This window comes from Crocodylus siamensis, chromosome 6 (genome assembly GCF_052110815.1).
Source record: "Crocodylus siamensis isolate JL-2025a chromosome 6, ASM5211081v1, whole genome shotgun sequence".
NCBI classification, from domain to species: Eukaryota; Metazoa; Chordata; order Crocodylia; family Crocodylidae; genus Crocodylus; species Crocodylus siamensis.
Genome location: NC_143400.1, coordinates 73905927 through 73933062, shown reverse-complemented (window position 1 = coordinate 73933062; position 27136 = coordinate 73905927). Strand labels below are relative to the sequence as shown.

Below are 27136 nucleotides of genomic sequence, written 5' to 3'. Positions count from 1 at the left end.
AGCACCCAGTACATATTTCCACTTGTGTAACTGTCCTTAACATTTTTTTTCTTCTAAACTTTGGAAAAATAAGAGGACATAACCTTAGGAAATAAATAAAAACAAACCCCATAAAATTGGTATTACTGTAGTTAAGATTCTACTTACTTAAATCAGTCAAAAAGTTAAAATACACAATCACAATTACTAGCATGTATATCGAACCTTCAGCCTTTTTTGATTAAACCTCAGATATTTTGATGGATTAAGTAGGTAACCATTTACCAGAAGTAAACTGAAATATTGAGAAGTCAAAGGGCTTGCCAAAACTGACACACAGTCAGAGGTAAGAATTCATTCCAGGCATCATAACTTCCATTTCTATCTAGTTACATTCTCTTCTATACTGTAAACAAAATACATTTCCATCTTTTAAGGATCTAATATTTAATCATAGATATTAATGGCCATTTTACCACTGATTTAACTAAGAGTAGCATCCACCCCTCTTTTTGAGTTAACAAAAGAAGGGAAACTTTATTTTGCAAATGTTGAGCTCTATGTATGTCTGTATGTAATGCTAAATATTTTCTGACAGTTCTAGTAATATTACAGTGGTCTAGAAATTAGTGCTAGTAGACCTTAGTACCTTAGGACCTAATTTGGCAAACCCTTTATGAGGGTATTTATTTGCCCAAGTGAATTGCAGTGAAAGTACCCTGAATTTTCATATTGAGACTATTGTAAATAGGTATTAGTATTTGTTATTCACTGATGTCCTGATGCCATCACAATCCATTTACTGCTTGCAAATGCAAGTGCATGTCAGCATGAGCTACAATTCAGAATGGTACAAAAATCAAATGAGTGCCATTTCTGATGATGACCTACTTTTAGAATGGGTAAAAGTTACCCTTAATATTAATGCAAGCTTTTTCATTGCTTTTGCATGTATTATGCTTTAAAAGATACAAAGCCAGTTTTTCTTAAAAGATGGCAGGAACTTCTTTATTTTATGAAAGGAAAATCCAGATTGTGTTTTATTTATCAAAATGAGCTGCAATATGTGCATTTAAAACAGCAGTGACATTTAAAGGAATTTTAAATACGTGGAATTGAGTATCTTTACTCTGCAATGGCTTCATTAAATGGCTTCAAGTCAGATCCTTAAAGTAACTGCTCTTTGCCAAATGCAAATAAGCATTCAGAAGTGTCAACATTTGTTTTATGTGATTTTAATGTCTTCTGGTCCATATTCTGCAAATGTAAGCAACCATTGATGTCTAATAGGGTCAATTCCTGGCTACATTTTAATATCTGCCCAGCATTTGGTTCCTCCCAACAATATTAGATATGTAGATTTTTAACAGTGGAGCAATCTCTGCCTCAGTAATTACAATTAGAAAAGCCTTTTCATAAATTACAGTATCTAAAGATACATTTATGCTAATTAAAGGTCCATCACTAAAAAGAAGTCAAAACTGCTTCTTTTATTCATCATATTTTCCCACAGATTATGAGGGTATTCACTTTTTACTTCCTTGTAAACCATTAAACCAATTAATTCAACATGAACACATATTGCGTGTGACTGCCAAGAAACTCATTTTGTATTGAGACAAAGGTAAAACAAAAGATTTCCTTTTTACTATTGATACCTCTTTTAACTTATCCAGACTGCACCCCATCGTTAGGGACCTGAGAAAATTGCGATTTTGTGGACTGTGTGGATACTGTGAAATTAGCCTCAAACTGTGATTTTTAAGGGTTGTGAGCCTGTGCCAGGAAAAAGGTGAAAGCAGGTTTTCCTTTGCAGGCTGGCAGCATTCCAGCCTTCAAGGGGAAACCTGCACTTCCACAGCCTGCAAGTGGCTGCCAGGGACGTGGCCAGGGTGCAGCCAGGCTGCTGAATGAAGGAGGGCAGGGCTTGGGGACTTTTGGGGTGGGGGGGCAGTGTGTGTGTGTGCTGTAAGTGGAGGGAGAAAATATTATTTGGGAGAAGCTGAGTGTACAACCCCCACCCCCCGTAGGTATGTCTGTAGAGGGGAAGGGGCGGAGGGAGAGGGAAGGGACGTGAGCGAGGCCAAATTGAGGCTCCCACAGTGAAGGAGGGAGTGGGACAGGGGCAGGGGCTGGGGTGAATGGGGCCCCAGACCAGGTCATGGGATGGACGGAGCCTGTGGGCAGCTTGTTTAGACATGCAGGGGGCTCCCACCGCTGCGTCCACCCTAGGGGAGATGCAGGGCATATGTAACCCCTGGATTTGTGCATGGGACAGAGGCAGGCTGCTGCTGCAGGCTGGGCTGTGCATCCCACTGCCATGGCCCCAGGAGCCGTGCAACACCATTGCCAGGAGGGAAGGAGACATGGCACAGCCTGGTGGCAGCAGGCACATAACATCGCACTGCTCTCAGGGCAACAACAGCAGGGCATAGAGCCCAGCCCACAGTAGCACCCTGCCAAATCCACGTGGCAGGTGCCCCCTGTGCCTCCCCTGGTGTGAGCACAGCGGTGGGAGCCTCCCTGCGTCCCTGGATGACCTGTCCTGGGGCTCCATTCACCCCAGCACCTGCCCCTGCCGCTGCCCCTGCCTCTGCCTCCCTCCCTCCCTTACTGTGGGGGCCTTGATCTGCAACTCCCATGCTCCTTCCCCTTCACAGACTTGCCTGCTGTGATGGGCAGTGCTCCACATGCTGCTGGGCTGTGACCCTGGCTGTGTGCAGCGTGTGTTTTTGTGACCCTGTGGCCTCCTGTGCTTCCACCACTGCCCCACATTTGGGGGGGCTAATCTCCATTAGCCCCGGCCTTTTGCTGCCTATGGTGTGTGCCTGCCTGCCGCACATGTGGCTTGTGTGCAGGTAAAGTAACATTTTACACAGAATATTCATGGAACTACTGGGACCCGTTTGCCAAGATCAGTAATAGTTCATGCATATTCCATGAAAAATTATACTTTACCTGTGCATGCTGCACATTTTCTGCAAGAAATTTACGATTTCTCAATCTGCTGTAATTGACAGCATACTATTTATCTCTCTCTCTCACTCTTTACATCAATAGATGCATCTACCTTGTAAAATTTACTGTTACAAGCTTATGCCTGTAGCGGCTTAAATGTAATACACTTTTTTATTTCCAGAACTTTTTATAACCATTTTACAAAACTATATTTGGTCCTTTTTTTGTTTTTCTTCCTATCCCCAAATTATTTCTAAGAAACAGCAAAATGTGCTGGTGCTAAGAGTATTTTACGTTGTGCTCTTTAGTCCCCTGTTGTCCTTGAAAATTTATCACTGTATTCATCAGAAACTGAAAACAATGATCTATTGAACTGAATTAGGAGTAGACTGTTCTGTGAGGAGCATTTCCCTTCTGGAATTGGGATTTTCCTCCACCAGGACTCAGTGCAGGCTGGCAATAAGAGTCTAGCACAGTCCTACCCCTACAGTATAGTGTCTTCCTTGAACTCTCTGCTGCCTTGAGGATAAGGAGCTCTTGGGCTTCATTCTGCGTAGGTTAATGCTTCAGACATAAATGCTCATGAGAAGTGGGGAAACCTTGATTGGTGGAGAGAAAAAGGACTAACAGAATTTGGGGACAGCTACCCAAACTAAGGCCTATTGGCTTTGGTGAATTTATAAGAGGAGAGCAAAGCCCCACTTTGTCCTGTGGCCTGATGCTAAATTTCTCATATATCCCTTCCACCCTGCCTCATCCCACAACTGCAACAGTTATCTTCCCCCAAAGGCCACCACATATCACAATCTTTCCTGTGGGATTGAAGAGGGTGAACACACAGGATTTAAACGTAATCAGATTTCAGCTACTCAAGCCCTCTTTAGAGCAAGGTGATTCTCTGGTAACCTGATTTTTTGTGAGCAAGGGAAGTAACCAGGTCTGAGGCTATGGACAGATATAACTTTCAGCTGGTTTGAAAAGGGCAGGGGAAGGTACCACTTAGGATTTAGTATCAACTGTTACAATGTAACTGTTCTGTCTGGCTGCTCTAGTAGCTGTACATATAAGTTTGGGCACTTTAACAATGAACCAAAAAGGGTTATAGTTGCAAAGGTTTGCTAGGTTCATGCCCCTATAGGAACATGCTGACATAACAAATACAGTATAATAGCTTATACCAGTATCTCACAATACCAGTTGAAGTGCTACTGCTGTCCCCAACCTGAAACTAAGCCTAAAGCCATGTACAGATGTGTGCTTATAGCACTTTACAGCACTACAACAATATAATCAAGAGAGGTATACATAAAGTTCACAGACCACCCACTAGAGCACTGAAAAATTGTTGCAGAAACATTATCTCCAGCCAGGGGTGATGAGGGTTGCCACACTGCTCTTCCCTGTGCCTTCCAGTCTACCCCTTTTTCTCCCCCTAGGGAAGCCTGTCCATGGGCCAAGTTATTAACACCTTGCGCTCTCCCCTGTTGGGGAAGAGGACCAGACCTTTTGGTGAACTGCTGACAACCAATAATACAAAATTTTAGAGAACACTTCTGCTGGTTCACTAATCTGATATGAGTAATTGCCTTCTTATAGCCTCTATTAATCTTTTACCTTGCTCCTGTGCTTGTGTGAAACTGTACTGTATTTGACTGTGTGGCTTATAGGTCCTTTTAGCAGTGTCAAGCTCAACAATACAGTAATAAGTTGAAATAACTAGAGGTTTAATTGATGTAATCTGTTGACCTACATAGAAGAGAGAAAATTGAAAAGAGGAATTTGAACTCTGTTATGTTTTGGTAATTCAGTAACTCATTAACCAGCTCGGGTATATGTTGTCTCTGTAAACCTCTGTTCTAATCACTATCATTAGATTGTTGTGCCAGAAAGAGATCTATTGTGAAGCTTTACCATTTCCTTTTGTTTACTGGTCAAATTTTATTCTCTCAAATTGTGTATCTTCAATGCCATTAATTTTACCAAATGTTATCCTAGTTGCAAAGTTATACTGCAAAACTACAAAAATGGCAGTGAGCTGGAAAGGTAGCTGGATGTCACCTTTGTGCTGCCTCAGAAGTTCACTGCCAGGGAGGTTCAAGTTAGATTCAGAGGCACTTCAGTAGAACTGCTTGTTTCATTGCTGTTGAGATATATCAGTACTAAGGTTAATGATACCCTCCTATTTTACAAGAGGCTGTTTTTGAGGATTTATTAGTGTTTGCAAACTGCTTTGTTATCTATCTATCTAGCTATAACTTGCTTCAAAAATTGTAATTGACATTTTGTATCAAATCTGTGTAAATATTTCTAACTCATGAAAGGGTGAGGATCCTGTCCACAGCAAAAATATTTTAATCACTTAATGATCATGTCCTGACCATCGTGTCATTTTCCCTTTTGTATTTTATTTGGAGCAGCTTTCTGTAAACCTTTTGTAGAGGTACAAAAACCAAGTTAGTTGTTGGAGGAGAAAGAACAGCCTAAACAGCCCATAATGAATAATAGAGAATGCATTCCAACCCATAGCTGTATATTGAATAACTGGGAGTATGTGAACTCATACTGTAAATGCTGGGAAATACATTTCAACAAATTTAGGTTTTCTGGCTGCTCTTCAGGCAGATGAAGGGATGTGTCTTCTGACAGCAAAGCTACATACTGCCAGTGATCATCAGATTGATGTCCCAGGGGATAGCTCTGTACTGGTGGAAATAAGGATTTCTGTGGCTGCCTACCAAGCACACTCTGCATCTGCCTGTGTTTTAGAGATTTTTTCTTTTATCATCTCAGTTACCTGCACTTTCAAATGCTGCAGGCCTTTTGATTGTTGTTGTTGTTGTTTGTTTTGTCTTGTTTTGTTGTTTCTTTTTTTACATGGCTGATCACTTTTTAGTCCACCTGGATTCCATTGCTTGTAATTCCAGTTCAGCTCCTGAGTCATCTTGTGCATCTGTTTCTTTTGCTGAAGAGACCTCCCACAACCCTGCCGTTATCTCATTAAAGCACCTAACTATTGCTTGCAGATGGGTTCATTACTAGGACCTACAAAAGGCATTGGCCTCTAGATAATATAACATGTGGTACCTGCTCACCTGTGTAATAATTGAGTCAAAGTCTGCTTGAAAGAAGAGAGATAACCCACCATAATGCTAATAGGATTAAAATGAACTAGTTAGCTGCCTAACCATTCAGAATAATTACAATTTGCCGGTAGCAGTGCTGGTGGTAATTCAGGAGTATTCTTTGCTGGAGAGGAATTCAACGTCCAAATCAAGTTTCAGCTACACTTGTGTAAACCATGAGCAATTCTGTTAGGACCAATTATAATTATATTTGATTAGCCTGATATACTATTCCCTTACTATATCCCTTGCATATATCCAAATTATATACAGGTAAAAGGATATCGTATCAGAATGTTTCATTCACTTAGACGGGTGTCTTCACTTTATGCTGACTCTGTACTCACTTCACACAACTGGAAATGATGACTAGAGCTCGGTAGGAAATGGTTATGCTATCCCATAAAGATTGTCAAGATTCCTTTCTGCATTGGGATCAAAGCAAGGGGAGTTGTCTTATTCCAGAAGAGCCACTTGCCCCTGTGTTAGACTATTTGCCTGCAAAGAGTATGACACAGCATCCTTGGAACCTCAGTCCTTTATCCTCTCTTTAGCTTCTGATTACAGAACAGTTTCAATAGGAGAGCTGGAGACAGGAAAGCACAGAAGGCTGCTCCATAGTCTAGGGGCCAAAGCACAGGAATGGGCTGTGGAAGTTTTGAGGTTCAAGTTCCTGGCCTGAAAAAGGTGGAATAGAAGATTGTAGATGCACCTCTTACTTTTCTGGTTTTGACTGTAATTGTATGCTGCACCAATGACACCTGGCTTTTTTAAATGGATATATATAAAAAAAAAATCCTGATCATTTCTGCAGTGACATAAGGGACCAAGGCCAAAGAAAGATCAAGGCCACTGCTGTTGCACAGATGAAAGTCCATTAATTTAATTGGACTTAGTTATAATTTGCTTAGGTGTGAAAATGGAATCAGTACTAATTAAATTATACCAGTGTAATCTGAAAGTAAGAAGAAGCATAAACTGGCCCTTTGTAGTATGGTTGCCAGAAGATCAGTTGATCTAAAACATTGGTTCTCAACCTTTTTAGACTCAAGCCACTGCTCCTTAGACTCTAGAAATCCTTCAGGAGATTCAAAGCACCCCTTAGAAAATTCCAGCTCTTAACTTTAACTTGTTTTTTGCCTATGGAAAAACAATACAGCAACTGATTTATCAGGAATAACTCAGGAAGACTACAATGGGTTGGAATGTTTTTGATACTATGGATTCCTCCTGTCTGAAGTCTCTGGGTTTATATTGTGAATCATGTGTAAGTGTTTGCATACCTAACAGTGCTCATATTGCATGCCATCTGATGGCACCTTTCAAAGGATCTCATGGCACCTCAGGGTCCCTAGTCTAAAAGAACAACACAATACAAATCAAAAGGTAAAGTATCTGATTCTTCCCTTAGATGGTGCCACTGTTGTAGACCATACAGCACCTCTGATACTGGCTGTAGGCTGCTCTTTTGACCCCACCAGTTCTCAAATGGATGATGTGGGTTTCTTCATCCATCCACCACAGAGAATTAACAAGTGGGAGATAAAGTGGCAGCAATACTTATGTATTGGCATTAAGTGAGTGATGGAGGGAAGTATTATATATTTGCATGTTGTAAGCAAAGAAGAAAGGAATTTGGAATCTATTTTAATGATGAATATGACTTCTTACATTCAGTCTGTATAGGTTCATCTGCTAGTATGAATAAATACTGCCTTGCTCTAGTTCCACCATCAGAATGCTTGTTGAGAGAAAAAATGTCTCTGTTCTTATTTTTCTTAAGTTTGATTTAAACTACTGTTATGTCATTACTTGTCTATTTTCCTTTACTATCAGCCAATTGCCAAGCCACAAATAATATGTAGGAATAAAAATATTGTATATTGTATTTGCACATTTAAATGTATGCTCATTACATTGGGTTTAGACTTTAATAATTTCAGTTTAATTTCTGTTTCTTTGTGTAATGTATTCTCATACTTGCAGCCCAATGTCCCCTAAAAAAACAGCTGTAGCACGTTGAAAAATACATGTTTTTAAAGGCCCTGGAAGACTGGAAAAAAGAGAAAAAAAATTGTGAGATGGTTTGAGGAACAATGTGTTCATTGTGCACTTTTCTTTTTTGCAGAACTCAGACATAAAAGAAAGTGGAAAAAAATCCCATAGTCGGTCATTAATGGGCAACTTTGGTAAGCACAAGGTAAGTAGGACTACAGTCTCCAATAGCCATTATGTGTCAAGAGAGTTAATAAAAATTGGCTCTGAAGTCACAGAGATTGAATTTTTGGTAAAAGACTTCAGACTGTCTTCTAACTACTGCACCAGAATGCAGATAAGGAAATATTGCTCTTGTACAGTATTTGCTGATTAGCTACAGCTAATTGCAGCTTGTTGCTGTTCTGAAGAAGGTGACAGCAGTTAGTGTGAGATGATAGGAAAAGCTTGGATGACCTAGAAACAGAATTGCCCTTCACTGATGTAGAATTACTTTATTGTGTATAAATAATGACATTTGCACTAATAGTCTTCACTGAAAAAAGTGTCTACAGGATGAACTTTACAGAGAACAGGCCACCTGTGTGTCACATCAAGAAAGGGCATGTGTTTCACATGTAGGGAACAGATGCTGCAGCAGACTCAGGAGAGAGAAGCTAGGCAAGTCACACAGGCCAGTATTTTCAAAAGCATCTCCCTTGGGCTAGGGACAAAAGTTACACATAAACCAGTTTATGTGGTTGGAAATTCACTTAAACCTGTAACAGAACAGAAGTTCAATGTACATAAACTACTTTCAAAATGGCCAAAACCAATTTAAGATGAACTTGATTGGATGTAGTATCAGACTGAACAGATTTAGGTCACACGGTTTATGGAACTTCTGTCCCAGATCTCTTCCTGGTTCAGGTTAACTCAGAGTCCCCCAGCTCCAGTGGAGAAAGGACTGCCCTGCCCCTCTGCTCCCTAGCCTGCCTCCTGCCTGCATCCATCAGCTCATGGCATGGGGGGAGGGAACAGTCTTCCAGACCCCACTAGTCAGGGTATATATAGTGTCAGGGGGAGAGAGAGGCCCCGTGGTGGGGGCTTTTTGACCCTTGGCAGCCCCCCTCCCTTGCCAGGGGCAGCCTGGGGACCTGGGGGGAGTTCCCCACCTCCTCCTCCCCTGCACAGGTCCTTGCCTTAGCTGTTGCAACAGGAGGGAGGGGGAAGGAGTTCCCAAGGTCCTGCAGTTGTGGGCACCAAGGAGTCCCCATCTCAGGGGACTTCCTCCATCCTGGCCAAGGGACCTGTAGCCAAGTGGGCACAGCCCTGGGGAGCTGAGGGAAATCCCACCCCCTTAGATGATGATTGCTTCAGCTGCTACCACAGGAGGGAGGGAGAAGTCCTTTTGGCCAGGTGCTGCCCAAGCAGCCTAGCATAGAAGCCTTGGGGAGGCAGTAGGGCAGCCCCAGGGAGCTAAGGAGAATTGTCCCCTTTCCAGACCCCAGAGCTGCTTGTGATAGGAGTCTCATGGATAGCCCAGGGCAGCCTGAGGGGATGGAGGACAATTCTCCTGCTCCTCCACAGTCAGTTTTGCCTCAGCTGCTGTGAGTCTGAGTCAAAACCAATTACAGGGAAGCAGAAGAATTTCCTTCCTCTCCCTGAGGCTGCCCTGGGCTATCCATGAGACTCACAGGGTTGAAGCGAGCAGGTTTGGGATTTGGGAGGGGAAGAATTCCCTCAGCTCCCCAGGGCTGCCTGAGCTGGGGAACCCCCCTGAGAGGGATGCTCCCCCAAGGTGGGCCAGCACCTGGACAGGGGGCTCCTCAACCCCTGTGGGGGGGGACAGTAGGGGGGTTGGGGGCATGTACTGGGGAGCTAATTGAGGTCCCACTTGACTGGGCTGGCAATGACCAGCAACCTGGGATACAAACTCTAGTGCCACCCGCCTACTGGCCAGGGTCAGTGCAGGCTTCCCCCGGCTTTCCCAAGTGAAAACTGAATGTCAGTGCAGTTGATTATCAGTTCAATTTATGTATCTTTGAGGAAGCCATTTAGATTGAATCAATTCTGCCTCAGGTTTTTTGACTGTCTGTGCTTCACCTAGAAGGATTGCTGTGGCATCTAGACATATATCTGTTAAGGATTCATTGTGTACCTCATTACTTGTCAGGACAATAAGTTGCATTGTTCACCTGAATTTATGTAAGTTGTTTGACCCCAGTAATCTGGGGTTGTTTGACCCCAGTAATCTTTCCTGCCATGGCAGGGGGTTGGACTAGATGATCTACTCAGGTCCCTTCAGACCCTAGAAACTATGAAACTATGAAACCTGATTTTGGAAGTGATCTTAATATGGGCAAGGTGCTGAATGTTCTAGCTTTCTATTGGTTAGATTAGTTCTCTTAAGCAGATCAATCTTCCTTCAGCTTATAGTGCCGAAGATCATAGAGCACATCATTAGCAACATAACAAAAAAGTATGGAGAAGTTTGCATAAGTCCATCACTTCTCTTTTTCTACTCCCTCCATTGGAGTTAGCTGGGATGAAGAAAAGCATGGGATCTCTCATCTCAAGGCACTGTGACCCTAACTGATCCTTGGGGGGAAACTCTGCTAGAAGGGAGATATCAAATAAAAGCCTGCATTTCATTTTCACCCAGTGCAATATGCACAGGAAATTTTCTGAAATGAAAAGACTAACACAGAGCTCTCTGATGGGAGGACTAATTATAGAAAAGGTATGAAAAGGCTGGTTGCATGGAACATCACTTCTTACACACACAAAACCCCTGTTGACATTCACAGCCAGGGTCTACATAGTACGCCAACAGATCTCAAGAGGTCTTTAGGCCTTAGCCAAATAATTCTCAACGCTAACATTTTTCAAATTCAATTTATTAAGGAATGAGCTTAGCAAAGCCTAGTCCTTTAAAGACATGAAATTTCTACAGATGCCTGGTGAAAAAATGGAAAGTGTGATGTGAATTAGAGGAAGAACAAAGTAGATTTCATGGCTATAAATCACATTTTTGTTGTCTTTTATTGTTTTTGTCAAGAGTGCTCTGTGGCCATGTACAGATATTCAGTTTGTCAGTGCTATCCTAGGAAAAAACTGAGTATACAGATGTTCAAAAATTTTCTTCGAGGAAAAAGTGGCTACTCCAGGAGAAAAATAACCTGGGAGCAACCAGGGTTAAATCACTCACAGGAGATAGTGTCTGGTTCCATGTTAGAACACTTAAGCCGAGTTCTACTAACGGACTGGGTTTGGTAACAAGGGCTTGCTATCTGTGCACACTATACACAGGGTGATTGTGATTTAGTTCTGCTATCCTGCTCAGATGAATGTGTAGGACTTTACTACACAATAGGCCTTTGGAGATTACTTGTTTTAGGAAGGGAAGTCTCAATATGTGTGTCAGAATTAGGCCCTGAATTTATGTAAGTTTTTCTTAGCTTTGCTTTTCATACAATGCGTACATTTTTGTAGAGCTGCATGATCTGATTTTCCACTCTGCTAGTTTTATGTCACCATAAATCTATTTAATCATGTTGATTTAACTGAAATAAAATCAGTAAAGTTACGACAGTGAGAAAGTTATGTAACGGAGCAGAAATTCAGGCCCTACTTCTGTAATTAAATTATAAATGTGGCACAGTATCAGTGGCTATGGCTAAGTGCATGTGTTCAGAGCCTCTGGTTTTCAAGAAACCAAAAGGTGACTAATAAGTTCTAGTATCCATTCAACATGCAGGTGATTTCAGCAAGTAACCCTTCTACATACTAATGGACATTATCCATTGTAAACCTGTGCACACGGATGAGCAAATAAATACTCTGTTCCATGGATGCCGGATTATGAAATCATCTGAAATTTCTGGCTCCACTGAGGACTACAAAAGTTTCAATAATTTAATCACTTCAACTAATTATTCTAATTGGATAACCATTTACTTCATATATGCACTGAAAATGTAACATTATTATTTTTTAATGATTATAGCAGACTAGAGCCAGAGAGACGTACACTTAATTTAACCCTTACAGTTTAGTCAGTTTTTGTGCTGACAGCTAAACTGATACTTAAGAGGAGGTATTATAATGATATTTTTATATGTGCAGATTCATCCAACTGATAATCTCAACCTAAAAGAATTGTGTGCTAGTAAGTCTAAGTATGCCTGCTTTTTAGGGGGTAAGTTTAGACACAGAAAGATTCAGGATGTTATATTTAAATGTTAGCATCTAAAGTTAACACCTAACTCCATATTTAGGCACCTAAGAATGGCTTAATTGTCAAGGGAGTTGAGAACCCACAGTTCCCATGGATCACAATTCTAGACCGGGGGCTGAGGTGGTGTGGGTGCTAAGGTGCACATTTGACAGCCCGGAGGTTGCAAGCTTGAGGCCATAGCAGAAGCGTTCATGGCAGGGCCCGTCAGATTCCAACAAAACTGTGAATTCTGTTAAATATCTTGTCACAAGAACACAACAAGGAAAGGATGACTGTCTGAGTAGACCTGAGAAAATTTTCTATGTCTGATGTCTATAGTTCTGAATTTTCAAAGAAGTTATATTCTGATTTTCGGTGGGGACTGTATGATGGGAGCTGTGTGCTTTGCGTGTATAGCCTTTCTGAATCTAGGCTGTGAGTAGAATCCAGGAGTCCAGACTCTCCTGTGTGTATGCTTAATACTACAGAACACACCCAGGCAACAAAAGGGATAGTTAGTTTCTCTCAACACTGATAACAGCAGGATAAACTCAGTATGGGCATTATTAGTATACTGTATTGGGAGATTAAAAAATCAGTGAATCTGAGCTGGAATGTAGTTTTCTTAATGTGTGAATGAAAAGAAAGGGTTTCTTAATTAGTTGTTAGCCATCTCATTATGGAGAGGGGAAATTAAAGAGCTATATGAACTACAGTTACAATGTCACTGAATATATTGTTAGTTTATGTTAGTTTGAAGTCAGGCAGAAGGCAGGGTAGATTTGCCCGTTAGTAGACTAAATCAGAAATATATAGCATAAGCTTTCATAAGCAGTGGGTTTACTTCATCAGATGCTGTGAAGGCACTCCAGGGAGCAGAGATGCTAAATATCAAATATGAAATAGCTGCGTTTCAAAATGGTGGTTGGGGGTGCTTTAACTAAAGCTCCCCTGCTGCCATTTTGAAGCGTGGAATGCAAATACATATGATGCTGAGGGCACTTTAATTAGAGTGTCTCTCAAAGCCACTGTAATTAAGCTGCACCCGCCCCTCCACCTTCCACTCCGGAAGCTAATCCAGGTAACACTGTCCAGTCTTGTGGATGATTTCTTGTTCTATAATTTCCCATTCAAGTTAGTTTTTAGTTTTCTTGTCTAAGTACAGCAACTCTGAGGTCAGCAAAGGAATGTACAGGGAAGTTAAAGTGCCACAGGCTTGTCTGTTTTTTGGGTACTGATGTCAAATCAGTGTCCATTCTTTCTTACATGTAGGGATTGTCTCATTTGTCCAATGTAGACAGCACAGGGGCACTGTAAGCAGGCAATAGCATATATGATAATAGTAAAGGTGCAGGGAAATGAACCTCAGGTGTTATAATCTGTATTACATGGGCCATTGAGTATATGGTTTGTGTTGAGGAGGGGATATGGGTGGTATGTGGGTCCAGAGCAAGGTCTGATGCTTTAGTGAGAACAGGCATTGCTGGAGAGACACTGTTTGAGGTTGGGGAGCTTCCTGCAAGCCAGGATAGATTTGTTTGGGTCAGTGAAATTAGAGCAGATACAGTTGTAATGTAGAGGTTGGACATAGATGATAGATCTAGTGGTGTGGTTAGGATGAGAGCTTACTGGCATGAAGGTAGCTGTAGTGGTTGGTTGGTTTCCAATATAATGTGGAAAATTGCCACTGCAAATATTCACACTGGTGTCCAAGAAATGAATTTGCTGGGAGGAGTATTTCAGAGTCAGTTTGCTGGAGGGCTGGAAGTTGTTAAAGTCCTGGTGGAATTTCTCCAGAGATTCCTTCCCATGAGGTTTGAATGTTGAAGATGTTATCAATGAATATTGCTACACTGTAGAAAACATTCCCAGTAAGGCTATTTGTTTTCATCATAAAAGGAACAGTTGACAGACATTACTGCTATTCAAGAGAGATGTTTAGTAAAAGAGAGAGCTTGAAATTCTAGTGTTTTTTTTTATTAGAAATAATAATTTTAATGTGCATTGTAAGATACTAGAATACTTTGATTCTTTCATATACTGGATAACTCAGAAAGCAGAAACAGACTTCAAGATATCTAATTTTTTTTTTTCCTGGAGACTTTTTGTTCTCTGCTTTATGAATGCATTTGTTAAACTTATCTTGTAAGTATCTCAGAAGTCATAGATAGAAGCAATGCAGTTTTCATAAATCTATTAAAATTATTTGTTGTTATTAAATGTTTTATGGTACATTAGAAGCCCAATAAGATTTCTGTTATTTTACTGGAAATATCATTCAAGCTCTTGGTTCTACTGTGGCTCTTCTCACTTTTGTCTCCTACCTATAAGATCTCCTTTCATCAGCTTTTTCACAGCCAAACATGCAGGTTACTCATGGCAAAAGTCATAACACAAGTGAGGCAGTATACAAAATAGCCCCAGATAGGTTAGGTCCATTCAGATAATCCCCTTATGACCTGTCTCTGCAGCCTGACAGTTTAACTTTTGCAGGACTGGCAGGGTGGGAAGTCCATGGACTTTATGATGGCAGTTGAAGTAGGCTGCATGTCTCAAGGGCTGCAACCCAGCTGCAAGCAGTAAGAAAGTGATTGCAGGCCTGCCAAGGAAGATTGGGTCAGCTGATGAGAGTACTTGGCTAGCCCAGGGGAAGTTAAAAGCTTTCAGGGAAGAAAGCTTGGGGAGAAAGTGGGAAGGTTGTGTGGCTAGGGGCTGCGGCATTGACCTAGGCTACTCTTTCAGGGTCTGGGAAAGATTGCAGGGTGTGAGTTAATGCTTTACTATTTGTGTATTTGTTTGGTGGCTTATTGATAGTTTACACTGTGTCCTGTGGACCATATTTGTCCCAGGAAATAAAGATTGTGTTTATATGAACCTGTAGCCTGCCACAGCAGTGTTCAGAGCACAGGGGCAGCACACAACAATTCTCCCCTCAGGCATTTTTATTCTTGTATCTGCAGAAACACTATCCAGAATTCACCCATATTCACTAATGATTAACACTAAGGAAGTCAGTGAATGGCCATTATGTACTTTAAATACAGTTAATTCAAAATTGGAACTTTATTTTTAATTATAGAAATGAAATTATAAAATACCAGCCAGGTCAATGATGTATTCCAGGGGCAACATAAGTTGTAGTTTAATGATGATAAAATGTGGATTTATATGGTACATGGGTTCATTGAATAAACTTTCTCTGATTTGTCTAATAGAAAGCTGTTAAGTCAAGGTCCAAGTCTCACAGCACATCTGATGATGAAGAGAGCCAGCAAAGCTCTACTGGAAAGGAAGCTGGGCAGCTCCACAGGTCAGAAAGTATCATAATTTAATTTCAGTGGAAACTAGAGACATTTGACTACTAAATGGACATGGTGTGCTTTGTCACTTAAGTTATTGGAGCTTGTTCTCAAGAGCAAGTCATTGTTGAAATATTTTTGTGGTAACTACAAAACCCCAATACTCAATTACAGTGAAATGCAAATAGCAATTATTCATAAACTAAATATGAAAAGCTATAGCAATACATGCCTAGTAGAAAAAAGGCAGGCTCAATTTTACATTAAATGATACTCAGAACATTGTTTAGTTTGAATAATAGCACATCACACCCTGTCTAACATTATTACAGCTGACAATGTAACAAGCATTTATTGCAGCTAAAGTCTCTTTTGCCTGCATCTTTTTGAAGCTGCTTTTGCACTTTACTGTTATTTGATATAATGACTAGAACCATAGTATAAACCATGTCCTTTATGTCTAGAAGGGTGGAATGTTTGTGGGGAGATGTAATGTATGCATGAGAGAGAGAGAAATGTGGTTTCAGAGTGACCTAAAATCTTTTAGAGGTTGCTGGAAATTCTGTTTACAATGCTTGCTTTTTTGTTTTTATTTCTTGTTAATTTAAAATTGCCCTGTTTGTTAATTTATAATTGTTTAACAATAATATGCCCAGATATGACTTTTTGCTGAATTGTGAAAAGGACAAAAAAGAGAGAAATATTTTTTAAATATTAAACATTTGAAAAATATAAATTAAGTGTACAAAAATGAGTGATACAAATATTTCCCAACAGACTGGGCCGTCGGAGAAAAACCATGAAGCTATGTCGTGCTCTGTCTGATTTAGTGGTGTATACAAACTCTGTGGCAGCTCAAGACATAATAGATGATGGTAAGATGGGGTGGGGGAGATAATGTATTTATATCAGCATTCCTTTTCCAGTTGATTATATATTCTGATGAGAAAAATGCCTGAAATCTAATGTTTCTGCCTTTCAGAGAAGTTTTAAAAGTTGACCAGCTATCTTACTAGTGCTTCTCACTTTTTTTACAGGGGAGATTATGCTTAGGGACAACCAACATGGGTTCATTAAAGGCAGATCCTGTCAGACCAACCTGGTGGCATTCTATGACCAGGTCACAAAATCCTTGGACGCAAGTGTTGTGGTGGCCATAGTTTTTCTGGACTTTAGGAAGGCCTTCAACAATGTCTTTCACCCCATTCTCATACAAAAATTAGTTGACTGTGGCATTGATACCTACACAGTCAGATGGGCTGCAAATTGGCTGGAGGGCCACACCCAGAAAGTGGTGGTGGCCGGGTTGTTTTTGACTTGGAGGGATGTGGGCAGTAGGGTCCCCCAGGGCTTGGTCCTTGGGTGCACTGTTCAACATCTTCATCAGAGATGGTCCAAAGGAGGGCCACTCACATGATTAGGGGGCAGCAGGGCAGACCCTATGAGGAGAGGCAATGGGACTTGAACCTGTTCAGCCTTCATAAGAGAGGGGATCTGGTGGCCTTCTATAAACTTACCAAGGGGGACCAGTGGGGAATGGGAGAGACCCTGTTTCTCCAAGCACTACCAGGAGTAACTAGGAATAACGGCCATAAATTGCCTGAGAGTAGATTCAGGCTGGACATCAGGAGGCGCTACTTCACTGTCAGGGTGGCTAGGAGCTGGAACCAACTTCCAACAGAAGTGGTGCTCGCTTTTACCCTGGGGGTCTTTAAAAGGAGTCTAGACAGCCACCTAGCTGGGGTTGTTTGACCCTAGCATCCTTTCCTGCCCATGGCAGGGGGTCGGACTTGATGATCTGCTCAGGTCCCTTCCAACCCTACCAACTATGAAACTAAGAAACTTTATCAACAGTGAAAGAGGGTTAAACAGCTTCCTTTTGTGCCTCTGAAAAAGGTCATCTTTCTGTTTCTCCAGTTTGCTTGTGACTTTCATGATTTATTAAAGTTCCCATGGAATTCTGAAAATAAAGACCTTCCAGGATTTTGCCATGTTAGGAGATTGAGGTGATGTTTTATCATCATATTAAACTATTTAATATTTATAGTGCGATAGTACTATGAAGTACTGCAAGGTCCAGACTAGGATTAGACTATTCAGTGAGAAGATGAATAAGTGAGAATGTGTATGATACAGAAAAGGTAGTTTGGGTTCTGATTTACTCCTTAACATAATCAAAGGACAAAATGCAATTGGTGAGGTTTAGGGAAATATATGGATACAAGAAAAACCTTTAGAAACTGCCTAATAAATCAGTAGGATCATTGCCACAAGATGTCATTACAAACAAGATGTTAGCAGCATTTTTAGAAGGATTAAACATTCATGTGGCTAATGAGACGATCCATAATGTCACAGGGAATAGATATATTTTCTATAAGGGAACCATACCTCTGGGCTGTAGGGCACAAGCTAACAACTAACTAACTAATGTGATCTGAAAGAAACCTTCCCTACGAACTGATTGTCTGAATTTGATATCTTCTTCTGAAGCACCTGGTTTTGGCTAGTGTCAGAGGTAGGAGTCTGGTGTTCCTAAATACTGTGAAGTGAATACTTGTTCCTTTAAACAAATATGCATATTTTGTATTATTAGATTTTGTCTATTTTTCTCCCTGAGTAGCAGTAAAACCAAATGCAAATGGTACCATTAAGCAGCTTTTAAATATCTGAGAATGACAGTTATTGCTTAGGGGCACTGTTTAATTAGATTATCTATCTCTTTATATGAAAGATAAAAAAAAAAGTGTGAGGGCTGTTTTTTCTTTAAAAAGTGCTTTGTAGGGAGTTACCAATCTGAATTCAAAAACACATCAGCCACAAGAAGTGAGTATCAATAAAGAATGTTGCAGAATCCCTACTGATGCAGGGAAAGGTAAGGCTTATTGGCCTGAATACCGTAGGCCTGAATGCCTATTCACAGAAAAGCTTGAGCCTTCAGGGAATTTGTTCTGTTCATGGAATGAATTTAGGAGTCCTGGGTTGGGTAGGAGATTGTATAGCTCAAAGATCCATAGGAAAGGGCATCCCCTGCTCTACTGGGGCAGAGGCTGTCTTCTGTATGGGTTTGTGCTGGGCAAGGATCTTTTCATGATTACAGGAAGCTGAACAGGGGGCAGTCCTGAAAAGGGAAGTTGGTGCTCCAGTATCATCCCCTCCTATTTTCAGTCTTCCCACAGATCTTCACAGAGGAAACACCTAGCATTGCACACTTGAAAGCAAGGTAGGGCAAAGCTGCAGGAGCAGCAGAACAACAAGGCACTGTTAATCCTAAGTCTGTGGAGCCCATTTGGTCCTGTGGTTTCCATTCTTCCAAAAGCCCTGCAGACTCCCTCATAAATTCCACCTGCCAGCCAGAGCTCTATACCCAATGCCAAATCAATGCTCCAAGTTCCATACCAGCAAGACGTGACAGGAAGGTGGGCTTTCCTGCTTTGAAAAATTGGGCTCCATTCATTTTGCTGTTCCACATAGAATAGGGAGTTCTGCAAGAGATGGAATGAGGAGGTATGAGGTAGGGCTGTATGAAATTTCGACAGGTGTATCATTTCAAAGCTGTTTCAATGCATTTCGAGCTTGAAACATTTCAAAATGTTTTGTGTTTTGAAGTCAGGCTTGCTTGCAGCTAAGCAGAAACTAAGGAGAGGGAGGGAGAAGAGGGGGAAGGACTGCTCTGATATTGACATCTAACTCCTGATTAAATTCTCCAGCTCCCAGTCTGACGCCCCAGCTCTCTGATCACTTCCCCAGCTCTTCCCAGGAAGCGCAGGCCCCCAATCTGCTCATGGGGTTGCTACAGGCTGGGGCCAGCAGCAGCTACTTGGCACAGCCTGCGCTGAGCGCTGGGAAGACTTCAGTGCTGCTGCTGGCCCCTGCCTGCAGTGGCAGCCTGCTGAAACCCAGCATGCAGATTTGGGGGCCTGCACCCCACAGGAAGACCTGGGAGAAATCAAACTGCAGGCTGGGGAATCAAGCCAGGGGCTGGGGGAATGTTCAGGTCCCTGAACGAAATTCCCTCAGTTCCCAGTTTGATTCTCCAGCTTCCCGATCCTTCTCTGATCACTCCCCCAGCTCTTCCTGTGGGGTACGGGCCCCTGGATGATGCAGGATGAGAACAGGCTGCTGCTACCAGGTGGGGATGCCAGCAGCTCTGGGCTATTTCCCCAGCCGGCAGCATCAGCCTGCTGAAATCCTGCATGCAGATCAGGGGCCATGCCCCCTGGGAAGAACTAGTGGAATGATCAGAGAGCTGGGGATCAAAGCAGGAGCTCCAGCTGACAGGTGGAACTGCCCCAGCTCCCAGACGGTGCATGGTGCCGTGCTGATCCACGCTGCACCTGTGCCATGGAGCAGCTGCTGTGCAGGTCCCAGGTGGGAGGGTGATCCCTGCTGCCCCGTGCTGTGCGGGACTACTTTACCATGAGCCTCTGGAGGCCCCAGTTGCCACTGCCAGAGCCGGTGAACATGGGGCTTTTTTTTTGAGCTCTGCACTCACTGGCTGCAGAGCATGCAGATGACAGCAAGTGGCTGGGCCCAGCACCTGAGTCTGCCAGGCGCAGCCCTCACTGAGCACCCAGAAGAACCCAGCTGTCAGTGGCAGCTTGCTGTCATCCCGCACACAGATCTGGGGGCTGTGCCCCCCAGGAGGGCTGCAGAACTGTGCCGGACTCCTCCCGGAGGGAGCAGACCCCCAGATCTGCATGTTGGATGACAACAGGCTGCCACTGCCGGCAAGTGATACTACTTTTGCTTTACACCGTTTGAGGTGCAGTTTCACAAAACACCCTACACCTATCTCCTTGAAACTTGGCAGACATAATGCCCTCAGAAGGGGGTACCATCCCTGAAATTTTTATTTGAATCAGACTTGAAATGACAAAGGTATAGGCATTTTTGTGATTTCCCCATTATAGCTTGTGGGTGAGATGTTGAAACGTGTTAAAACAGCATCAAAACAGCGACACAGTTTTGATTAAATGAAACGGAACAGTGCTTTGAAACGGCAAAATGAAACACTGTCCCTTTGAAATGGTGCTGTTTTGCACAGCCCTCGTATGAGGAATAGGATTCCTGAGGAAGTTTGCAGGCTGTCAGGAGGTAGCTGAAAGATGTTACCAGTATAAATGTGGAGAAAGTTGGATGAGATCTGCCACCTGGTATTTGGTTGTGCTCAACAAACCCCCGGGATAGATCTGCCATAATGGCAGTTTGATTAAAAATAAATTGAAACTTGATGCAAAGGCTTGCTTGGTGTGAGTCAGAAATGTGAAATAGAGCATTTGTTGTATAAAATTCAACCTTAGTGCAAGCCAGCACTACTACCATTATGGTCAGTGGGAAATAAACTTGTTTATGTCAGGGGTGTTCTTTGAGTTTTCAGTGGTTCAGGTTTGAGGCAGAAGCATTCATACTGAATGAGGCAGAAGCATTTATAGAGATATTTATACATTCCCTGCTACCCAAGCCCAGCACTAGCATGGTTCATTAGCTGTGTCCCTGAGCAAGCTGACTGACTTTTCTCTTCTTATATGGTCTTTAGATGATTCATGCAACTGAGTGACCCCACTGTCTAAAACTTCTTAGGGCACCTATAATTTGGTTTCAGAATGTATTTTTTTCATATAGCCTATCAAATAGAAGTTGTATAACACTGAAGTACATGCAATGAATACTTATTTTAAATTCTTTCTAACCTCCCCAAACAAAGAATGGAAGGCAGTTTAGTGCATAATGGTAGACTGTTGATGCCTAATAAATGAGCTGAGAAAGTCCCACTGGATAGATCTGAATCAATTCACAAAAGTGAGTTTTTAATCCAAGGAATATATCACCTGTAAACTGGTGAATTTACGAGACTTGGGTGCAAAAATTCCTTTGGTAGTGTTGGAAGTTAGCGTAGAGCTCTACAGACATGTGAATTTTCACAAATATTGACATTAAGCTACCAGGCAAGGAATAAAATGTGTTCAAAGAGAGATGCAGTGAATGTTTTTGGGTGTACAGGGTAACAAGCTCAGATCTTCACCAGAATTGAATGGACTACGGCAGAGGTACCAAGTACGTGGGGAGCCAAAGGACCTCGTCTCCCTTGCAAAGAAGACTGTAGCCTGAAATGCATAAAACTTTCTACATGTCCATCATCTTAGGCCCCCATAGCAAAAATAAAAAGTTGGTGCCTATGGCTGTGAGCAGATTTATGAAGGAAGGGCAGACTAGAGATGCATCTTATAGACTGACTGAATCAGAAACACCAGCAGACTTACAAATTTATGGTCTGTTCCCACTGAAGTCAATGGGAATTTTGGTATTGATTTTAACAGAATCAGGATAGAACCCAGGAGCACATAAATGAAATCTTTACAAACCGAGTGGGTAGTTACCAACAGAGCTTAAAGGTTTCATGTGAGGAGGATTATTGTTGTTCTTATTATTACAGCTAAGGACAATGTGAGCGGGCTACTCATACACTTTCAGGACACAGAAAGTTCCTGTTCTATGGTGCATAGAACTTGTGAGAAAATAAATGGAGGAAAAGATCATTATGAACTTGTGAGGTACTGAGGACCTCCTCAGCAGCTTCAGTGCCCATTGAAGAGTTAATGTTACTGAGTATTGTTCAGAAGTTACTTAACATTTAATAGTATTAAATCCCCAAACAACTAAAAACACTATACAAGTATGTGATCATTGTCAACTGCAATTATATTCATTATATAAGTCTTATTGTATAAGTTTATATAAGCTTCAGTTTAGGAATATTACCTAATGGCAGCTGGACAAAATAAAACTTGTGTGACCTGTATTTAATGTGATAATATTGCATGATTTACATTTAACGTGATCCAAATCTAGAATAACTTTACTGAAGTCTATCTAAATTACTCTAGGTTTATACCAGTGTAACTGAGACCTAAATTCAGCCCTTTGTTTTACAGCATAATTTTGTATTTGTTTGTTTGTTGTTTTAACTGTCTACACATAGGGACTACAGGCAATGTTTTATCATTTAGTGAAACAAGAGCCCATCAGGTAGTACAGCAGAAGGCTGAACAGTTTATGCTTTACAACCAAAAACAACTCACCAGAATCTATCCATCAGCATACCGGATTGACTCCAGCAATTTCAATCCTTTGCCCTACTGGACTACTGGTTGCCAATTGGGTACGTGTTTCATGAATAGTATATTTTCCCAGGTGTTTTGTTCTATAGTGATCAATGATTTCTTAATCTTCTCATTTGACAGTGGCATTAAATTACCAGTCTGATGGACGTATGATGCAGTTAAATCAAGCAAAATTCAGGATGAATGGCAACTGTGGGTATGTCCTAAAACCTCAGCAGATATGCAAAGGTAATGTCCCAGTATATGGTGGTGGTTATATGTTTCTTCTTTCAAAAATTTTTTTCTGGTAAAACTGTTAATATCATATATCTAGAAGCAAGTAACTGGACTAAGAGACAAAGAAGAACACCAACTTGTGTAGGATTTTTCTTTGATATCTCATAGAAGCCAGTGAGATTCTTTCCATACCTTTTATGGGAAACTTAATTACATCCTTAGAAGATTCTTTTAGAAAGGCGTCTGTGACCCTTCCATCATATAGTGAAGGCATTTTGTATTTGTTTGATTATTTTGGTTTTGATTTTGCCACTGTTGTTTTAAAATGGCTTTGTTTGCATTTCTTTGGGCCATAGTAGACAATATTTGAGAAGTGATGGAGGGTTATGCAGTTTAAATGACTTTTTTCCAGGTCCATGTATCCAGGATACTTCATTCTTAGAAATATATATTTTTGATGGGAAGCCCAGTCTGACAAACCCTTGCCTCCAGGTTTCCTCACTCTCTTGAAATCATTGGACTTCTCTTATAAATAAGGACTGCTCTGCTGAGAAAGGGTTGTAGAAAATGGAACAAAAACTTGGTGTCAGCCTTGCATGTCAGCCTACTTCACTGCTTACTTTACTGAGTTCTGTGTTGTGCCTATATAAAATTATTATTCTGTGCTGTATAGAGGGTAGAATATCTGTTTTTTGCTCTGTATTAGAGTATAATATATTAAAGGATTTCACTTATTCTCACTTTCTGCAAACTTTTAGGTACATTCAACCCCTTTTCTGCTGACCCACTTCCTGCCAACCCTAAAAAGCAGCTTATTCTCAAAATCATCAGTGGTCAGCAGCTGCCTAAGCCTCCAGATTCAATGTTAGGAGACAGAGGAGAGGTACAGTAGTTTGAGTGATACCAATTTTTTTCTTCATGATGAATATTATAGAAATGACTGGGAGTGACATGATAGTATTTGGACAAAAGAGAGTTTATTTTCTAAATTTGAATATACCAGTAATTTTTAGATGTTTTCTTGCACTGTCTCGTATACGTTGAATTTTGTCCATGAAACCTGTACTTTAAAAATTCTGGGCACATATAAGCCCCAGGGCTGGGGCTGGTAGGGGTTTAGTTTTTTGTCAGCAGCCAGGGAGAAGAAGCTCTTGCAGAAACACTACTCAGAAATGCTTGGTTGCCTATTCTGCTGCTGGTAAGACTAATGGGTGCTAGGAGCTCCTAAAGTATCTGGGGCTACACCTCTGGCCCCACTAGCGATGCACACATTGTTGAGGTAGAAGCTTGCCTCCTTAAAGGGGCAGAGTGTGAGCTCTAATGTTATTGTTGTTGTTATGTTATAGCCCAGGGGCTTGTATTTATGTTGTTATTTGAATCTGGTGGACCGGGATTAGGCTATTTGGGGAGGAGGAGGCCTCAATAGGAATGAAACAAGCCCAGTGCCAGTGAGGGCACAATGACAAGGCCACAGCGAGCCCAGTGCCAGTGAGGGTGCAGCATTAGGGTTGAAGTGAGCCCAATGCCAGTGAGGGCACAAGGACAAGGCTGCTGGGACCCCAGAGCTAGAAAGGGTGCTGCTACAGGGGGTGCAGGGACCCCAGTGCCAGAAGGCACTGCTACAGGGGGTTCAGGGACCTTGGCACCAGAGGGTGGTGCTACTGGGGCCAGGGGCCAAGGGCCAGTAACAACAGGATGCTGAACTAGACTGCAGCCTTATCAAAAGAGACAATATTTAGATACAATCTGTGAGGCATGGGGCATGGTAAAAAGGCAGTTTTGCGAGCCATTCATCTAGCACATAAGGCTTAGGGTGTCTTGAGAGGCACTGACTTTGAGTGAGACCCAACAAAACATCCAAGATCAGCAGGATCTAATGGGGTTCATGAGGACCATGACCGCACAAACTTGTGGGCAGACTCTCCGAACTTATTATTTCAACCAACAAGACATGGCAGGAGAGATTAGAAGGTGCTCGCAGGGCAGAGCAGGCATGGTAACAAAGCCCTAGGGTCCCCATGCTATCCCTGGGGACCCCATGTTGTGACACACACCACTCGGGCGGACTTCATGCAAGCCTCACATGATGCATGCAGGCAGACCCTGTGCCCAGGGTCTGTGCTCCTGCTGCCCCACCTTGGGTCCCCACCAGCACTGACACAGGCCCTGTGCTCTTGCCCGCCATTGCCACCCCTCCCACACTGCTCTTCCCTTGCCACTACTGCTGCCCTTCCCCTGCTGCTTCCCTATTTTCTCTCCCACATGCCCACCCACCTCTGCTGCTTCTTACCTTCCTCCTGGCCAGGTCAGGCTGGCTCCATGCCATGCTGTGTTGTCCTGGCCATGCAGCAGGTAACTGCATGGTGCTGGCTGGGGTGGGCTGGCTCTGGGAGGATGCAGTTCTGAGCTGCATGGCCAGGACTGCGTAGTGTGGCTTGAAGCCAGCTTGGCTCAGCCTGGGCCCCACGGAGTGGGGCGATTGCCCTCCCTTCCTCCACCCATTCTTCTCTGAAACTCTCTCAGATGGAGAGAGGGCAGGGGAACAGCTCCCTGGTTGCAAGGCCAGAAGCCTATGCTAGGCAGAAGCTTGTGGTTGGGGACTGGGGTGGGGCAGGGCTAGATGGGCTTTGCTTCTGCCGCCACTGGGTCCTGCTGCCAGCTTCTCCTGCTGCTGGTACCTCATCAGCTTTGACAGGCAGCCACTGGCAGGTAATACTTTTCCAAATTTTAGAGAGGCCCCATGGACTGGACAGAATGGCCTGGTGGGCCAGATCCAGCCTGCGGGCCATACTTTGCCTGCATCTCATATAGAGTGTTACAGAAAAATAACCATTATTTATAACATTTTTTAAAACAGATAATAGATCCTTTTGTTGAGGTGGAGATTATTGGATTACCTGTAGATTGTTGTAAAGACCAGACCAGGGTGGTGGATGATAATGGTAAGATAATACAATTTATTTCCTCTTCTCTTATAGTAAATTACTGAATAACTGTCACATCATATTACATTATGGCACTTATAATCCTCTATAGCACATATTCTTCAAGTCTCTAGTATGCTTATAATATTCATCAATTACTTCTTAACTGTATGAATGATTTATGACTTTATCCTTAATATAAAATGTCGTCATATTTGCAGATTCTTAAAGAAACATCAGGCCAAATTAGAGAATGATTTAATATATTGTGGTGAGAAGAGCTGATCTTGTAGACTGCATTTAATTGCATGGACTTTTTTCTTATTTGATGTAGGCCCCTGTAGCAGGGCACTGTGGTGCTGGCTACTTGTGGAGCGATAAGTAAGGAATCCAGCTGTGGGTTGCCGGGATAACTGGTGGGAGTCAGCTGACTAGAAGGGGCAGGGCCTGGCTCCCATATAACCCCAGGCTGAGGCCAGGCAGGCAGTTCCCTGCCAGCAGCTAAGGGAAAAGGAGCTCTGCCAGAGCAAACAGAGGGGAGAAGCCTGACTGCATGAGCAGCTCCTGATTGCTGTTATGGGGTGGAGAATTCCCTGGTAGGGATTGAATGTTGTTTAGCCGGACAGCTTACATTTTATGTTATAGCCCAGGGGCTTGTGTTTTTGTGTTTGCTGTTTAGACTGGAGGACCGGGTGAGGCTATCAGGGGTTGGAGGAGGCCTCATAGGGGCTCCACAGTAGCGTGGGGACCCCGGTGCCAGAGTGGGTGCTGCATTCAGGGTGCACTGACCCCAGCCTTGAGAAGGGGGGTGGAGAATTGAAGGCCAGGTAAAGCCGACACTGCCAGAGCCCAGTGGGGGTTCAAGACCCGGAGGAGGGGAGTTGTGGGGCCAGGCACATCTACAGCCACCTGAGCCCCAAGGCTGAGAGAAGCCGCAGAGCAGAGGGGGTGGCAATTGACAAGCCCCAGAGGCGGGGCGCAGTTGCGAGACAAGGCTACAGAAAGCCTGAGCACCAGAGGGCCATGGAGAGGCAGAGGGAGTGGTGAGAGATGAGGGCCGTGGAGACCCCGAGCACCAGAGGGCACGGTGAGAGATGAGAGCCGCGAAGAGCCCGAGTGCCAGAGGGCGCAGTGAGAGGCAAGGGTCTCAAAGAACCTGAGCGCCAGAAGGTGCGGTGAGAGACGAGGTCCACGGAGAGACCGAGTGGCAGAGGGCGCAGTGAGAGACGAGGGCCACGGAGAGCCCGAGTGCCAGAGAGGGTGCAGAGAGCGAGACTGACCGAACAATGTCTGGTACATCTGCAAGGCTTGGGCTGCAGTA

At 42.8% G+C, this 27136-nt stretch overlaps 1 protein-coding gene across 4 annotated transcripts in view; it reads left to right on the top strand.

Annotated features, from left to right (window-relative positions):
- PLCH1 (phospholipase C eta 1) overlaps nucleotides 1-27136 on the top strand; it is a 215964-nt gene that overhangs the window by 172076 nt on the left and 16752 nt on the right. For all 4 annotated transcript variants that reach the window (XM_090053310.1, XM_090053309.1, XM_090053306.1 and 1 more), the window contains 7 exons: nucleotides 8188-8259; nucleotides 15468-15562; nucleotides 16329-16426; nucleotides 22534-22713; nucleotides 22796-22903; nucleotides 23650-23774; nucleotides 25749-25833. In XM_090053310.1, coding sequence (XP_089909436.1) covers nucleotides 8188-8259; nucleotides 15468-15562; nucleotides 16329-16426; nucleotides 22534-22713; nucleotides 22796-22903; nucleotides 23650-23774; nucleotides 25749-25833 — 763 coding nt within the window. The remainder of the gene's footprint in view (nucleotides 1-8187; nucleotides 8260-15467; nucleotides 15563-16328; nucleotides 16427-22533; nucleotides 22714-22795; nucleotides 22904-23649; nucleotides 23775-25748; nucleotides 25834-27136) is intronic.